Raw genomic sequence first — 18,399 nt, 5'->3', positions numbered from 1 at the left:
AGACCAATAAAGCACAAGAGGATGAAAATAATAGATCAAATTATATATTTTTTTCTTCTCTTTATATTATTACAAGATAGTACATTGAGTGCTAGATCTTCTTTCTCTCTGTGGGTGTTATAGAATGACATCATTGACCAGTAGCCAGACCAGAGAAACTGAGTTAAGACTCAAACCAGAGAGTATAGTCTCCTCAAACCTTAGGAGAACAGAGTGGCCACCAAAATGTACATGAAATTTAACAGGGATTAAGACACAGTCATTTTCTTCTTATAAACAGAAGGCCATCATGAAAAATGAAAAATAACCCCTACAGTGACCCATCTAATCAGGAAAAGCAGCACGCAGGAGGTCGACGGAGAGGGCTGGAAGTCAGTGCAGACTTTCTACAACTTTCTCTTCTTGTGGGAATTCCTCGATCTAGGAATACAAACTAAAGATTATTCCTAACTAATGATGATTCCTGATGGAGACTAGTGATTTAACAAAACCCAACCACCACCACCACAATACAAAACCCCTCTGGGAAGAAGATGAAAAATATCAGCCCTCAATATGCAGAAATGACACCAGGAGTTTAGAAACTCAAATTCTTGCTCCATGTGTACATACATTAACCTCTACACAAGTGAACTCTGTGGTCGTTCAGCATGTCACTTAGCCCTGGTGCCGATTTCCTTATCTGTAAAAATAAAGATGATAAAGTACCTACTCTGCCTACATCACATGCTTGGTAACGAGAAAGTCAATAGGAGAGTGACTGACATGAATAAAGAGATTACTATGGTGATGATTACTTTACAGATCTGTTGGCCTCAGGGGCTGCAAATGCCTTGTTCAGGTTTGACTCTCTTCCCACAGAATTTTGCCCATGTAGGTCTTTAACAACTGTGGAATGAAATTAAATAGACTGTAACTATGTTTTAATGTCTTCAACCAGAACAAGGATAAGAAGTGAGAAAAATAACCTTAGCTCCATTTGAGCATGAAGATATGCTTTTATATTAAATGCCACCTCCTATAATAACAGGATAATAATGAATTTCAATTAGAAGTGAAAACCAAACCAGCTTTTGGTGAACATTCTCATCCAGTAAGTTGGCTGTCATCAGAAACTGCTTACCTTTAATAACTCATTTTGTTCTTGAGTCACATTTTCCAATAGTTTTATATCTTGTAAAAGCTGATTTGTCCGCTGAAACACAGGGAGAGGTTTCATTCCTGTCTGCGGCAACCTCAGTTCCACTTGGTAAGACACTATCTCAGCAATGGTTTTCTTCATGGGACGTATATTTTCAAGTATGACCTTAATTATATAAGAGGAGCATGTTACAGAAATGAAAAGACAATGGTCACTGTTAAATTTAATTATTCACAATTAAAATACGGTATAGTTTTTATAGCTTCCATTTTTAAAACTATTTCATAGCTCAGATTGCAAAGAACTATTATATCACTTGTGATCCGGGAGTTGAAAGTCTCAGGAAAGAATAACTGGGGCAAGAGTAACCTACCAATACTCAATTACTCATTTGGACAACTTTTTCTTCCTTTTCTCCCTCCACTTTCTGTGTAGAACTGGTGTTCTGCTGCGTATATTGTCACTAGGCAGTGAGCAATATAAGGGCAGGTGCTGCCTCTCACTTTTGTAGCAATTACACCTAGCACAGGGCTTCCCGTATAGTGGGCCCTCAAAAATGCTTATTGACTTGAACAGAACTGTCCTGCATGAGTCCCAGGAGTATAATTATATTTTGCTTTAATAACATCTGATCCATAGAAATCTGGATTTATGTAACCAATACATTAGAAGAGATTACTCACTGTACTAAGTTGTATTTCACATAATATCATTTCATTTAATCCTTACAACCCCTTGAGAGGTAAGTATCCTAACCTCCATTTCACAGGTGAGGAAATTGGGTTCACAGAAGTTAGAAGATCCAGGTAAACTTAGTGTGTTAAGAGGCAGAGCTGGGAACAGAATCTAGGCCTCCCTGGTCCTCAACCACATGCTCTCAATGACTAGGCTGAGCAGGGGATCAACATTTGCCTGCTGTTTAGTCATGTCCCAGCTCCTCTGTCAGGGGCTCTATTTACATTACAATTGGCCAATGTAATCACCTCAGTACCAGTGCACAGATATGAAAGACAATCCAAAAACCATTAATTACTCAAAGTCATGCAGTGAGGAGACTAGCTGGGGCTGGAACCCAGTTCAGCCTGAATTAGGTGCTCAAGCCCTTGAGTTTGATTTAAACGAAAAAATAACCTATCAGAAAATTACCTTTACATAGGTGGTACTACAACTATGATTTAAATATACAGTTATAGTTATTCCCATCAATTTCCCAACCTTATTTTGCTATTACTCTGGTAAGACTAAATGCTTTTTAGAATCACATTATATTCTATTTTGAAAAAGACATAATAAGTATCATAAGAAAATACTTTAAATAATAATCTATGCTTACCTCCCCATGTTTAAGATGTTCTTCAGGTGAAAAATCAAATATTTCTTTTGATAATAGGATAGTTTTGATTTTTGAAACTTTTTTTTCCATTGATTTTACTTCAGATTCAATAGCAACCACATCCTAGAATTTCAGAAGAACACACTGATGCAATATATATTGTATATTAATCATCTATAAAAAATAGTTTATTGGCATTAATTCTATTCTCTTATTTAGCCAAATAATGTCTGCCATCTATACCTCTTAAAAACTAACCACACACCATAGATAAATAATGTTCACCATTTTCTTTCCTTTTTTTCTTTTTTCTTTTTTTCTGAGACAGAGTTTCACTCTTGTCACCCAGGCTGGAGTGCAATGTCGCGATCTCTGCTCACTGCAACCTCCGCCTCCCAGGTTCCAGCCATTCTCCTGCCTCAGCCTCCTGAATAGCTACGGGTTACAGGCGCATGCCACCATGCCCAATTAATTTTTATATTTTTAGTAGAGAGGGGGTTTCACCATGTTGGCCAGGCTGGTCTCCAACTCCCGACCACAGGTGATCCACCTGCCTCAGCCTCCCAAAGTGCTGGGATTACAGAGGTGAGCACCGCGCCCGGCCAGTGTTCACCACTTCCAATATAAATGTTAATCTATTAATAGCACACCACAATACAAAGCATTGCTTATATACCTTCTGGACTAAAGCACATCATATGGCCAATTTTAAATTACTCATACTATAAGATCGAAGGTCATACACATTGAAATCAATTTTTTTTTTAACTCTTCAGATTTATCTTTGGAATATATTTAAAGGCTTGAAAACAGGTAGGTGTGACATTCTAAAAACTCCCACCACCTTAGGTAAAATGATAAAGTCACCCTTAGAAAACGAACACACAGGAGCTAGAAAAGGGTCAGGACTTTTTCACTAACCCTCTAATAAACTGTTGCCAAGTGGAGTGTCACTGAGTTATTTTATAACCTACTCAGATTAATTTAAAGAATGGATCATTTGTCCAGTGGTTATTCTCTCATCAGTATCAACATCCAGAACCTGGCCAAGAACCTTCAAATGAAATGCTGCAAAAATAAGTAAAGTATGCTGCAAAACCTACACACTGAAGTCCACACAACCACAAGAGAGCCTAAGGCCTTTAGAGTTCAATGCAGATCTACTGTGCCAATAAAGAATGGTTAATAATGAAGGAGATTTAAAAATGACATAAAAAAAGACAGGGTATCAAATTATAGCAGTCAGGAGCTATTCAATATAGGAACCAACAAATATCTTATCTTATCTTATTTTATTTTTGAGAGGGAGTTTCGCTCTTTTTGCCCAGACTAGGGCGCAAGGGCACCATCTCGGCTCTCTGCAACCTCCGCCTCCCGAGTTCAAGTTATTCTCCTGTCTCAGCCTCCTGAGTAGCTGGGATTACAGGCGCCTGCCACCACACCCGGCTAATTTTGTTTTTTTGTTTGTTTATTTTTTGAGACAGAGTCTTGCTCTGTCGCACAGGCTGGAGTGCAGTGGTGCAATCTCAGCTCACTGCAAGCTCTGCCTCCCGGCTTCATGCCATCCTCTTGACTCAGTCTCCCGAGTAGCTGGGACTACAGGCGCCCGCCACCTCGCCCAGCTAATTTTTTGTATTTTTAGTAGAGACGGGATTTCACCGTGTTAGCTAGGATGGTCTCGATCTCCTGACTTCGTGATCTGCCCTCCTCGGCCTCCCAAAGTGCTGGGATTACAGGTGTGAGCCACTGCGCCTGGCCTAATTTTGTACTTTTAGTAGTGACGGGGTTTCGTCATATTGGCCAGGCAGGTCTCGAACTCCTGACCTCAGGTGATCTGCCCACCTCGGCCTGCCAAAGTGCTGGGATTACAGGCGTGAGCCATTGCGCCTGGCCAGGGACCAACAAAACTTCATAAGAAAATGAAGCGGTATGTACAATAGCTGTTTATAGTGATATCTCCAAATTATGAGAAAAAGTTAAATTACACGGACATTATTCTGTGTACCTACTATTTAAGAAGGTATATAGAATTATACAATGTATTTTAGGGTAATTTTTATCAAAAATTATAGAAGCATTTAAAAATTTTGAAATGAGCTTCAGTAACCAAAAATAATTACTTTAACAGTTATTATTCCCCGAAGACACATGAGTGTGGCCTAGGGAATGTAACTGAGTAACAAAGGTAAAACATGAAGAACTGTAATTGCCTCTACCATGTGACTCTCTCTTTAAATAAATGCTTCAGATGTTTCAAGCAAAAATAAAAATCCAGAGGCTGGCAAATAACAACCCCTCAATAAATATTTGCTGTTGGTAAATAAAGACTTGGGACTACCTGTTTTACACTTGTTTTTAATTCCTTTTTGTGGAGAATGGGGTCTTACTGTAGTGCCCAGGCAGGTCTCAAACTCTCGTGCTCATGCTATCCTCCCACCTCTGCCTCCCTAAGTGCTGGGATTACAGGCAGGAGCCACCGTGTCGGGCACCGCGCCCGGCCAGAACTATCTCCTTTAATTCCCTCTTTCCTATCCAGCACTTAAAAATCAGTAGTATTTCTCTTTGACAAAGAGAAAACACTGAGCTTATTTTATCAGGATTCTTTACTCTTTAAAACAGACCACTTCTGGATTGCAAATGGGGAGATGCTTTTTGTTATAGTTACACGTTACACTACAGGTTGCAAAGTAAAGTAAAATGTAATTCCACAAATGAGAACACACATGACATTTTACCAGATCGACGTGTCTTCACATTGATTAGTTGTATAGTGCTTGGTTAGTAGTATAACTCTTACTTATTTATTTGACAGAGTCCTGCTCTGTCACCCAGGCTGGAGTGCAGTGGCGCAATCTTGGCTCACTGTAACCTCTGCCTCTCAGGTTCAAGCGATTCTCCTGCCTCAGCCTTCCAAGTAGCTGGGATTACAAGTGTGCACCATGATACCCAGCTAATTTGTGTATTTTTAGTAGAGATGGTGTTTCACTATGTTGGCCAGGCTTGTCTTGAACTCCTGACCTCAAGTGATCCATCCGCCTTGGCCTCCCAAAGTGCTGGGATTATAGGCGTGAGCCACCATTGCACAGCCTCTAATTTAATCCTCAATGAAATACAAATAAAGAATAAGAAATCACATCTTTATGGTGCAAACTTACATCAGCCATTCGCTGAATCTGTGGAAGGCTTTCCATTATTTTTTGTTGTAATGCTGTTACTTGACTACTTAACTCTTGTACAGATTGTGTTAATTCATCTGTTTCAAAAATTATTGACAGGTCTTCTAGATCCATAAAGATTGAATGTAAAAGATTGTGCTTCTGTTCTGAATCTTCCAAAGCCATCTAGATAAACACAGAATGGGAAAAAGAGAGAGAGGCATCAAGATTCTGATATAAGTTGATTAAAATTTAAACCAGAGAAAATTGACAGTTGTCTCAACATTTTAAACTCCTACTCATTTCTAGTTCAATAATGAAAACATAACACCCTCTATTGTCAATGACAGTGAAAGACTTCAGAGTATCTACCTATATACTGTAATATAATAAGAAACATACATATTTGGTCTTCATCCACTTCTAAAACCTTTGGAATCCTTTAATAATAGGGATGAGAGAAGTGTCTTTTATTATACATAATAAGCCCTTTCATACATGTAATAACTTTCAAATTTAAGACATCAAAATAGCTCAGCCACCTAATGAAAATGTTGAGCTTGATAATGTACTTTTCAGGTAATTCCACAAAAAATAACTGATAGGAGAAAGAACATTCACTTATGCAACTAGAATTTTAGTCATAAGTCACTAAAACTAAGTGGGTTATTCAGAATTTTATATTAATCTTATTCAAAATCCTTATAGGAGAAAACGTTTAGGAAAACAAAACTTAAAACCAATGCTTTTTTTTTGTTTTTTTTACCAATTATCATTGACAACAGCATCAAAAATAATAAAATACTGAGGAATAAATTTTACAATATACATGCAAGAAATGTATACTGGGCCAGGTGCGGTGGCTCATGCCTGTAATCTCAACACTTTGGGAGGCCGAGATGGGTGGATCACCTGAGTTCAGGAATTCGAGACCAGCCTGGCCAACATGGAGAAACCCTGTCTCTACTAAAAATATAAAAATTAGCCAGGTGTGGTGGCGGGAGCCTGTAATCCCAGCTACTCAGGAGGCTGAGGCAGGAGAATCGCTTGAACCCAGGAGGCGGAGGTTGCAGTGAGCCATTATCGCACCACTGCACTCCAGGCTGGGCAACAGAGAGAGACACCATCTCAAAAAAAAAAAAAAAAAAAAAAAGACCTGCATACTGAAAATTACAAAACATTGTTGAGAGAAATTAAACCCCAAAAGAGATAAAGAGATATCATGTTCCTGGATTGAATAGTTACTATGGTTGAGATGTTAATTCTCTTCCAAATTGATCTACAAATTTAATGCAATCCCACTCAAAATTCCCACAGACCTTTATTTAGAAATTAACAAGTATATTCTAAGATTTATATGGAAATACAAAGGACTTGATTTAGCCAAAAAAAATCTGAAAAAGGACAAAGTTGTAGAACTGATGCTACCTGATTTCAACACTTACTGTAAAGCTATAGTAATGAAGACTGTCATATTGGTGAAAAGTATAGACATACAAATCAATTGAACAGAAGGGAGCACCCAGAAATAGACGCACATGTGTAAGGTCAATTGATTTCCAATCAAGTGCCAAAGTAATTTAATGGTGATTCTTATCAATAAATGATGCAGAAACAATTGGATATCCCCATGGAAAAAAAGAACTCTGATCCTTCAATCACACCTTATGCAACAATAAACATGAAATGAATCATAGACCGAACAGTAAGAGTTAAAACTACCAAGTTACTGGAAGAAAACACAGGAGGAAATATTTGCAAACCTGGGTTAGGTAAGGATTTCTTAGAATGCACCACAAAAGAATAATCCACAAAAGAAAATACTGATACATTGGACCTCATCAAATTAATAACATTTGCTCTTTGAAAGACAGTGTTAAAAGAATGAAAAGACAAGCCACAGATTGGAAGAAAATATTTGTAAATGACGTATATGTCAAAAGAATGGTTTTCAGAATATTTTACAAAAAACTTACAACTCAACAAGAAGAAAAACAATGCAATTTTTTAAATGGGCAAAAAAAAAAAATTGAACAGATACTTCACAAAGGAAGTGTACAAATGACCAATAAAGACATAAATAAACGCTCAAAATTATTAGTCATTAGAGAAATGCCATTTAAACCACAATGAATTACCACTGCAAGTCACTGAAATGGCTAAAATTTAAAAGGCAGACAATATTAAGTACTGTTGAAAATATGAAGCAATTAGAACTCATGTTGCTGGTGGGAATGAAAAATGATATAGCCATTTTGGAAAACAATTTCTCAGTTTATTATTTACTTAAACACATCGTAAAAGTCAGAGATCCTACTTTTAGATATTTATTCTTTGAAATAAAATGAAAACATTTGTCTACACAAAGATTTATATATAAATGTTCACAGCAGTTTTGCTCATAATAGTCTATGGTAGCAGCCTCTAAGGTAGCCCTGAATGACCTCTACCTCCTGGTATTCATACCCTTATATCAGTTTCCTTGAATTACTAATTTAATTCTAATAAAATGTGGCAGAAGTGATGAGATGTCACTTCCAAGGTTAGATTACAAAGACTGTGGCCCAGCCTGGGCAACAAAGTGAGACCTTATCTACAAAAATTTAAAAATTAGCCGGGCATGGTTGTGTGCGCCTGTAGTCCCAGCCACCTGGGAGGCTAAGGTGGGAGGAACATTTGAACTCAGAAGGTGGAGGTTGCAGTGAGCCAACATTGTGCCACTGCAATCCAGCCTGGGTGACAGAGCAAGATCCTGTCTCTAAAATTTAAAAAAAAAAAAAATATGGCTTCTGTCTTGAGAGCTCTCTCACTCTCTTGGAGATTGTTTATACCGAGGGAAGCCAGCTGCCATGGTGTGAGGCAGACTCCTGGAGGAGCCCAAGTGTCTGTGAGTAGAAGCAGATCTTCTGAGGCCTGTCAACAGCCATGGGAATGAGCTTGGAAGCGGATCCCACCTCCTCCCTCATGCAAATTGAGCCTTCAGATGAGTCTGCAGCCTTTGCCAACACCTTGACCGCATCCTCACGAGAGAACCTGAGCCAGAGACACTTAGCTAAGCCATGCCAGTGGACTCCTGACCCACAGAAACTGTGATAATAAAAGTTTGCAGTTTCAAGCTGCTAACTTTTGGAGTAATTTGTTAGACAACAATAGCGAATACATAGCTCAAAACTGGAAACAACCCAAATATCTATTAACTGGTAGATAAACAAACTACTTATTTCCAAATTTATTTCCAAAACTGGAACACTACTTGGCAATCAAATAATTAACTATGCATTAAGTTTAACAACCTGGATGAATCTCAAAAGCATTATGTGAACTGAAACAAGTGAGACACGAAAGACTACACACTGTTTGATTCCCTCTGTATGATATTCTAGAAAAGGCAAAACTATAGTAATAAGAAACTGTGAGTGGTTACCTACGGTTGAAGATGGGTGAAAAGGAATTGACTGCAAAGAGGCAGGAGGAAACGTCTTGGGAGATGGAGATGTTCCTTATATTGATGGGGGTGGTGGTTATACAACTGCACTTTTGTCAAAACTCACCTAACTGCATACTTAAAATAGGTGTATTGATATTTTTACTGTATGTAAATTATACCTCAATAAAGTTGATTTAAAAAACAGGCCAGGTGCAGTGACTCACGTCTGTAATCCCAGCACTTTGGGAGGTCGAGGCGGGCAGATCAGCTGAGGTCAGGAGTTCAAGACCAGCCTGGCCAACATGGTGAAATCCCGTCTCTACTAAAAATACAAAATAAGGTGGGCGTGGTGGCATGCACCTGTAATCTCAGCTACTGGGGAAGCTGAGGCAGGAGAATCACTGGAACCTGGGAGGCGGAAGTTGTGGTGAGCCGAGATCGCACCATTGCACTTCAGCCTGGGCAAAAAGAGTGAAACTCTGTCTCAAAAAAGAAAAAAATAATAATTTTCTATTTTTATAATGACAATTTATGAATTTATGTTTCAGTGATTCTTACAACAGTAGTATTCATGGAATTATCTTTAGTTTACAAAGACCTGTTTTAAGAAATGCAATCCAGGTAGAAGAGTATAGTACAATTAAAATATTTAAAGCCTAGTTGAGAGTTCTGACACCTCTTTAAAAGTCAACTTAAAAAGTAATACCTGAATATGCTAGAAAATGGAAAAGGGCATCCTAAAAGTAGAATTATTGGACAAAAGAGGATTTCACATAGGACTAGTTATTTGGGACTTACTTCCCAGAGGGAGATTAGGACACATCAGGGCACACAGAAATAAACTCGCACCTTCCCTTGTCCCTACTTCCTTTACTCAGTTCTAGCTCAGAAAGAAAGTCTAGCAATTTAAAATGTCCTGAAGTTTGAAAGATGCTTTCACATTTTTACATTTGTATCAGTAGAAGGTAGCAAAATCCCAGCTGCTTTTGCCTGAGCTCTCTTTTGTACAGTTTGTTTTTTTAACTCATAATAACCATTTGAAGGAAAAAAAAAAAAGCATCATTCCTCTCTTTTGTCTTGGTAAAGTCCTCAAAAATAGTGACTCAGGGAGGTGATAAAAAGTTTAAAAATGACAAACTTTGGGGACGTGGAAAGTTAATCCAAGTGGGGGAAGGCAAAAAAATCATAAGCAAGGGGAAGAAAAGGAAAAAAAAAATGGGTAGAAATGCAGCATCTTTACAATTGTTACCATAAAAAAAAACGCCAACAATTCTCAAACTTCAGGGAGGTCTGAGGTCAGCAGCTCACTTAGGAACACACTGTGCCATTCTAAAGACAGAAAAAGGAGCTGAATCACCTTTGAGGTCTGATTCTGTAAACGCTGTTACCAAATAAGCTTTTCTCTAAGGGATTCCTTCTCATGGCAGAATAAGAGAAGGAAAACACACCTGTGCAATGCAACTTCCCTGATACTCAGCATCCAGAAGATGTTTTGCAGTCGAGGCCTCAAGTGGGAAAACACTTTCATTTGTTTTGTCTTTGTAAGCCAGCATGGACACATGGGGCACATGTGGAGTACCAGGAAGGACAGGAAATCTGGAATCATGGTTTCAGAAGTGGAAGGAACCATGGATTTGTTTTCTATTGCTGTGTAACTAATTACCACAAACTTAATGGCTTAAAGCACAACAAAGTCACCTTGTAGTGTTCAGGGGTAAGGAGTCCAGGTATAGCTGAGGTGAGTCCTCTGTACGGGGAGCCACAGGGATGCAGTCCAATGCCATCTGGAGCTCGGGGTTCTCTTTCAAGATCATTCAGGTAGTTGGCAAAATTCAGCTGTAGGACTGGGCTCCCTGTTTCCTAGCTGGCTCTCACTGACTCTCAGCTTCTAGAAAGAGCCTTTGGGCCCTAGCTCCATGGCCCTCTGACAATATAGCCACTTTCTCAAGGAGAATCTCACTACACTCTGCTACAGGCTGAGTAACCCTTATCTGAAATGCTTGAGACCAGAAGCATTTTGGATTTTGGACTTCTTCAAATTTTGGAATATAAGTATTATACTTACGGGTGGAGCATTCCAAATCCAAAAATCCCATATTAGAGAGTCTTATAATCACGTTAATCAAGTATTTATGGGAGTGACTACCGCATTACCTTAGTCATATAATGTAACCTAGTCAATGAAGTGACTTTCTCATCATATTCATATTCCTGCCCACATTCAAGTATTATTCTTTCAATTATTCTTTCAGGTCACATACACCAGAGGATGGGAATATTGGGGGGCATCTTAGAATTCTAACAACCAAAACTATTAGCACTATCCTGTGCACATTCTTATTTCATGTGGAGAAACTGAGGTCCATAGAAGATAAACGAAATTATCCAAAAAGTCATAAAGTAGTTATCAGGACAGTAAGAGCTGAATCCTGCTCTCCAAAATCTGTGTCTAGTGCTTGCCACTCTCTCAAGCTTCCTTCTGCCACTGACACGGTTAGTGGTAAGATTGTATTTCAGGAAAGGAGGAAAAAAGCACCAGGATGATCAGGTAAGCCATGAATCCTTATGTAGATGCTACGAGCGGCAGAAAACCTGGAAGAGCACTTACCTGCAGAGTGCTAGCATGGTGACTCAGTGTCCTTGAAGAGTCATAGTCAGCAGGATTGGCCAGCAAATGACTGGTATTTTCTATCCAAGCCTCAGTGTTCTTCAGAAGGTCATTATATTCCTCCATCTTAACTGTGGCCTGAGAAAGAGATACAGGACCAAACTTAGTCATATGCCTTTTACTGGAGCTGAATGACTCCTCGAGGAAGAGTCAGTTGCTGTTAGTCAGGGGTGTGTCAGGCCTTGCAGATGTCTGCTCCCCATGGCTGGGGCCACTTGTTCACCTGCTTTAGGTTATGATACTTCTGACTTTTAAGACTAACTCTGACCATAGGTGGAAAGGATTTAAGCAGTTCTACTCCAACATCATGGACCTCAGCAAAGTTCTGGGTTAGCCTTGCAACTATTCTGGTTCCCATTTTAGGCTTCATTTTAAAAACTGGGCTGTACTTTGTCCTCCTGTTCAAGACCTTGCCCTACAGTTCTTCTAAGACTAGGATGCTGCCTCACTCTTGCTAAATCACAAACACAACTCAGCCAACCACAGTTCCTGTTTGGAAGGAGGGTAGAGAGGGTATCCTGTACCTGAATGACAGTCTTTCTCATTGTTGTCTCCCTCACTAGACTCCTGAGATCACCTGTCCTAAATTCCCATTACTGGTCTTTATCCACCTGTTGGGGAGCCTGGACTTCCCAACAGTTTGCCTGGCTCTTGCTGTGGTCAACTTTCAGATTCTTGGTTCTATCTGCCCAATCAGACTTTCTGCCTGCACTAGCATTGAAATCTGTCTCCTCAGTGCCCACACGAGCCTACCATGGCCCCAACTTCAAGTCCAAAACTGATAATTCAAGAGAAACTGGCTGTTTCTGAATATATTGTTTTGCTTTAACACCATCTCAATACCACCACATGATATGAAGCTATTATGAGTCACAGCCATACCTTATTCAACTGTGAGGTTCTAGACTCTGCTCTCTGTGATACTTGCTGATACTGCTGGAAAGGAATCATCAAGTTATCCATCCATTCTTGAGCCTGTCCTGGGTCCTGTTCAACGATGTCCTGAACTTCAGAATCCAGCTCATTTAGTTTGGAATGCCATAGATCTAACTCATCCCACATTTTCTGGAGAAGGAAATCGTAAGTCAACTTGAATGAAGAGGTCATAGTTTATGGAGGCAATGCCTGGTTTTCACATTTATAAATGCTACTAAAACACCACAGAAATAACATCACAAGAATAGCTGTTAATTTATATCCAGCAATTTGTGATCTAAACTGAAAAACACTTTTCCTGAGCTCTCCCAACTGTAACAGTATTCATTTCACTACAAATTAGCTGTAGGGGAACAGAAAGACCTGGACATTTCCAGAGATGACCGACAAGGTCAATACAGCTCTCATCTCTCAAGAGTGACGAGCAAAACATTCTGTTTAAAAAAGGCTTGGGGAAATACTTGAACCTATTTACACCAGTTCATACACACGCACGTGCATGCACGCACACACACACTCAATCTAGAAAATAATGTTAAGTGAAACAATAAAGAAAAATATCTGGGCTGGGTGCAGTGGCTCACACAATTTTGGAGGCCAAGGTGTGTGGACTGCTTGATCCCAGGAGTTCGAGACCAGCCTGGACAACACAGGGAGGCCCTGTCTCTACACAAAACATGAAAAATTAGCCAGGTGTGGTGGCGCACACCTGCAGTCTCAGCTACTTGGGAGACTGAGGTGGGAGGATTGATTGAGCCAGGGAGGTCAAGGCTGAAGTGAGTTTTGATCACACCACTGCTCTCCAGCTTGGGTGACAGGGTGAGACCCTATCTCAAAAATTTATAAAAAGAAAACTATCTGCCAACTTGGGATGAATGCAGAGGCAGAGAGCTCTAGAAACATGTATTAGGAGCAACTGCTTTTGACTCAAGAAACCAATAGGTTGGATTCAAATCTGAACTTCGCTGGGCAGAGGAAAATTTCAAAGCTAAAATATTCAATTCTTAATGTTTGCTTAAGAACATTTTTTCCCCCTATCTTGAGGACTATATCTAACTTGTTAAATTAGGTTCCTTTGCTTAAGATTTGTCCAATAGTGAGCCATATTCTGACCTATTTTAAAAGCCCCAAATTATTAAAATATTTCCTTAAGATATAGATTAAAACAAGAATCCTTTCCCTATACTGTAGTTTGCTTGTAAATTAAGAAGTAGAATAGTGTTTATGTACAATTTTACCTAAGATTTTATTTTATAAGACATTTTACAAGGGAAATACATTTGGAATTTTTATTTTTATTTAACCTTGGCAGTCTAAAAAACAGCTTTAATATTTTTCATATTCTATTGAGTGATTTTTAATATCAGTATCCCCAAGATAAGATCCTTACTTTCCTTTACTTGTGAAAATCACAGGCTCTCAGAAGTTTGGGTATATGCCCACCATGGAAAAACAGAATTTTTTTTTGAGAGCGTCTCACTCTGTCACCCACACTGGAATGCAGTGACGTGATCTTGGCTCACTGCAACCTCTGTCTCCTGGGTTCAAGGGATTTTCATGCCTCAGCCTCCCAAGTAGGTAGAATTGCAGTCTTGTGCCACCACGCCCAGCTAATTTTTGTATTTTTAGTAGAGACAGGGTTTTGCCATGTTGGCCAGGCTGGTCTCAAACTCCTAGGCTCAAGTGATCATCTAACCTTGGCCTCCCAAACTGCTGGGATTACAGGCGTGAACCACCGCACCTGGCCAACAGAATAATTTTTAAATGCAACTTTTCCCTATCAAGCCTCTCTAGGTGATGCCTCTGTGGATTTGGTTTATGATTTCTGTGCTTCAGATTAATTCAAAGAACTCACCTTGTGATAACTGATGAACAGGGCAGGAGTGGGTCAGAAACACCAAATGCTGAAGGGAGTTAAAGGAGGATTTTACCTTTTGAATTTCTTGCGCTTTCTCAATATTTTTGCTTTTCTGCTGCAACATCTTTTCAACATTATGAAGCCCATTGTTAATTTCTTCTATTTTTCTCCTCATTGCATATGACGGTGAGCTTTTTAAGATTTCATTGCTAATCTGTGAAAGACACAAAGATGCATTTGGCTTAGAGAGGTTGTCTGCACTTTATTCACAGGTTCGAACAACAAAAGTGGTAGTCACTCTGTTACAACTTGTAAAAATCTTTTAAGGGCTGGAAGAAATTCTGAAAATGCATTAATGAGAAGGTGGATAGGAAGACTAATAAATGGCAGGTGTGTTTACTTGATCTTTTAAATCTCATCTGAAATAAAATAAAAATTATTTTAATGTAATCTAACATGTATTAAAGATATATGCTGTGTTGGGCAAAACTACTGAGTGGATTGTGTGAAACATCCCCATATGGATCAAATGATATAAAAGAATTCCTGGGGGATAAACGATTTTTATATGATCTTTCCATTTTATGAGAAAATCCTCTGCACAGATCTGTTTTCAATAAAACTAAATTTACTCTCAAGCTGACTTTTTAAAAAAATATAATTCCAATCATAGTACTCATTTGAGTGAAACAACCTTCTAAAAGTAGCTATTTCTTGAGGATGCACAGAGCTTAATTATTCTCTGTGTAACCATTTGTAGATGTTTTCCCAGCCACCAGAAACTTAGCTACTGAACAGTGTAATTTTTTTTATCTAAACGATTCTCTTAAAAAGAAACAAACAAATAAGAAAAAACCTTGAGCTAGGAAAGATAATAAATGAATGTTGAATATATCACTTTCCAAATACCTGACTGGTGTGTGTTCTTGTTTTGCTATTTGATAAGGCTTTCTCCAAGCAGCTACTAAATAACCAAGTAATACTTTATGCTTTTGTATAATCCTTTGTTTTGTAAATTTAAAAAAACCAAAAACTGTATCTGTGTAACCATTGAGACTAAAAGCATCCTATGCAGATAGTATACAGATGCAGAAACTGGAACACAGACTAAATGATTTGCTGCAGTCATATGTCAAGGAAGTAGATGAACTTGTCCCAAGAAACCCCCAAGTCCCCAGATTGAGTCCCAGGCTCTATTCACAATATCAGGCTGTTGATTCTTTTATATCATGTCTTTATTCCCCAGACCATACTGCAGTCAATATTATTAGGAAAAAAATCCCACTTTGGTTCCATGTTAGTTTTTTATGGCTGGCTGTGTCACAAATTACCATAAGGCAAAGTTTTCTGATATTTTGTGCACTTATTCTACTGGCAGAAATGTATACCATTTAGATACATCAGGACAGATCATGATTTAGGAAATGAATATAGCCATTTGAATTATACACAATGTTACTGCGTCTGTCCCGGGATCCTTGAATTTCCTTTAGCCACATCACATAATAAAAATTAGTTGCTATTTGTGGCAAATATACAGGGTCATAGCGGAAATTTTCTACCTTGAATTTGAACGACGGATTTTGATTATTAATTTACTCTGCTACAGATTTTCATAAGTATTCATGAGAATAACATTTAGTTTCTCTCAAAACACTTAGTATTTTCCTAAAATAAAATCAATAGTACGAGATCCTTGAGAAAGTACAAAATAGGTTTTCTTGTGTGTTAAATAAAAAAGATTTGTTATAAATATACATTGTTTACATGTTTTTTACATTGTGAGATTTTCCTGAGAAATCTGTCATTGAATTAATGACATATTTTAGCAACTAAGTTTGAAATCTGAGTTTTTTGTGTTTATCTAAGATCTATTTTATTTATCAAGTTGTAAGTATTCTAGGCAGAAAAAATTAATTATTTAATTAATTAATTTTAAAAAAACAAAAAAAAAAACTACTGTGGATACCAGACCAAACAGAATTTTCTTCTGTTTGATATGGGCTGTCTGTTTACAATCTAATCAAAATATCTTGCTAAGCTCCTATGTTTCTAGTATTATAAAATATTTTCCACCTTTTCTTCAAATCTGGACTTTCAGGTATAAAGATTCGCTCAGGTACTTTTCATGAGAATTCTGTTAACATCATCATTAGATAGACACTACATACTAAGTGCTATTCCTAGTGAGTTGTGAAATTTGTATTCTTATTGCCCTCAGTTGTAATGTCAAAATGTTTCAAAGGATGTGTTTTAAAGCAAAGTATTAACGTCCAAAATGTTCAAGTGGTTGTACAGTGGTTTACAAAAGCAAACAAAACCAGTAAAAGATATATAACTGTATTATAAAATGCAAGAGAAGAGGAAGCATTTCGACAATTAAATATACATAAATTATCTAATTCTGTTATCTTATGTCACATATTTAAAGCATCTTTATCTTAGCATTCAATATTAGACAAAATGGTCACTTAACTCTTAAAAGCAGTCATAGCTGAAATCCCAGCAAATGGAATTTGACATTAAATGATATTTTCCTTTTGATAGACATTCAGCTCCATAAATAATAACAGTAGTATAGACATTATTATTACCTTCTCATCTATGTCTTCTAAAGCTTTTCTGCATTCTTCCACCTGGGATTCAATCTCTGCAGGGACTATGGTGTACATTTCAGAATACTTGATTCGCAGTTTTTCCATAATATTCTCAAAAGTTAGCTTCCCTTTCTTAAGGATGCTTTGAAGCTCCTAAAAACATTAAGAGAGTTGCAATACTCACAAGACTGGGGGAAAAGTTTAACTCTAAGAAGTAAAAGCAGCCTTCCAGCACATCCTTATGATTTAAAGGAGAGCAGTTTGCATGACAAAACCCCACTAGTGATACAAGCTGATTAAGCCCGAGAGATACTCAGTTTAGTCAGATGATGCTTTCTAATTTGTAAGAATTAAACTTGATATCTCTTCATAGTGTCACACCATTATCTAGAAAAGACATTACAACACCCCCTGCTTCTAAAGTACCTTTAGGATTTCATTGTATCTGCGTTGCAGTCCTGATCTAAAAAGCTGCAAGCAGCCAAAAAAAAAAAAAAAAAAGTTTCAAAGAAGTTTTTTGTTGTTGTTATTAACGTGTTGCTATTTCTACTTCTTCCTCCATTATCATCACAATGATTCAAGGCCACTAAAAGCCCCATGCTTGGAGCAGAAGTGTCTACTTTCATGTAATTAGACAGCCCAGCAGAGCTCAACTTCTTTCAAAAGGGAGGGTTCCAGTTCCATACAAAGAATGTAGGTTTTTAGGAGATAAAAGAAACCTGAACAAATAGTCTATTGGTTGTGGCCTAGAAACCAAATCTGATCTACCTTCTCCTGCAGTAATTATAAAGGAGAAACTCATTTGTTTGGGAAAGTTTCCCAAAGATCAAGTGGAAAAATACTTCTTGACTTGACTGTGGCTTTTTTGTTGTTTGTTTTGTTTTTACAGTAGCTGTTCAGTAGCATTATTTGTGTTCATGGATTGAGTCACTGCAGTGAAGAATGATTACAATTTTAAATGGCTCTGTGATGTGTCATTGTTTTCCTTTTCTTAATCCTCAGCAGAGGACAAATCTAGAGAGAGAAAGTTAGAGAACAATGCCATTCAAAGATGGGGTTTAAGTAAGTGTCATCCCGTTTTATCTATACCTAGTCCAGGAGTACAGGCTTTCATTCAGAGGTACACTTGGAAGGCTTGCCCATGAAGACTGCTTCTTTACTTTCCAATATAATAACCAAAAGTTCTCTTTAGACAGCATGTGACTTTTTTTTTTTTTTTTTTTTTTTTTGAGATGGAGCCAGGCTGGAGTGCGCCTCCTGGGTCCAAGTGATTCTCCTGCCTCA

The 18,399-nt window shown here is 38.0% G+C and overlaps 1 protein-coding gene across 16 annotated transcripts in view; it reads right to left on the bottom strand.

The window, feature by feature from the left end:
- SYNE2 (spectrin repeat containing nuclear envelope protein 2) overlaps positions 1-18,399 on the bottom strand; it is a 374,252-nt gene that overhangs the window by 132,567 nt on the left and 223,286 nt on the right. For all 16 annotated transcript variants that reach the window (XM_037984103.2, XM_037984105.2, XM_037984100.2 and 13 more), the window contains 7 exons: positions 17,113-17,268; positions 14,592-14,732; positions 12,607-12,789; positions 11,665-11,802; positions 5,630-5,815; positions 2,475-2,597; positions 1,124-1,306 (listed from right to left, as the gene is read on the bottom strand). In XM_037984103.2, the coding sequence (XP_037840031.2) occupies positions 1,124-1,306; positions 2,475-2,597; positions 5,630-5,815; positions 11,665-11,802; positions 12,607-12,789; positions 14,592-14,732; positions 17,113-17,268 (1,110 nt within the window). The remainder of the gene's footprint in view (positions 1-1,123; positions 1,307-2,474; positions 2,598-5,629; positions 5,816-11,664; positions 11,803-12,606; positions 12,790-14,591; positions 14,733-17,112; positions 17,269-18,399) is intronic.

The sequence above is a fragment of the Chlorocebus sabaeus genome, chromosome 24 (genome assembly GCF_047675955.1).
Source record: "Chlorocebus sabaeus isolate Y175 chromosome 24, mChlSab1.0.hap1, whole genome shotgun sequence".
Classification (NCBI taxonomy): domain Eukaryota; kingdom Metazoa; phylum Chordata; class Mammalia; order Primates; family Cercopithecidae; genus Chlorocebus; species Chlorocebus sabaeus.
The sequence above is the reverse complement of the archived record's forward strand: the minus strand, read 5'-3'. Positions and strand labels throughout refer to the sequence as shown.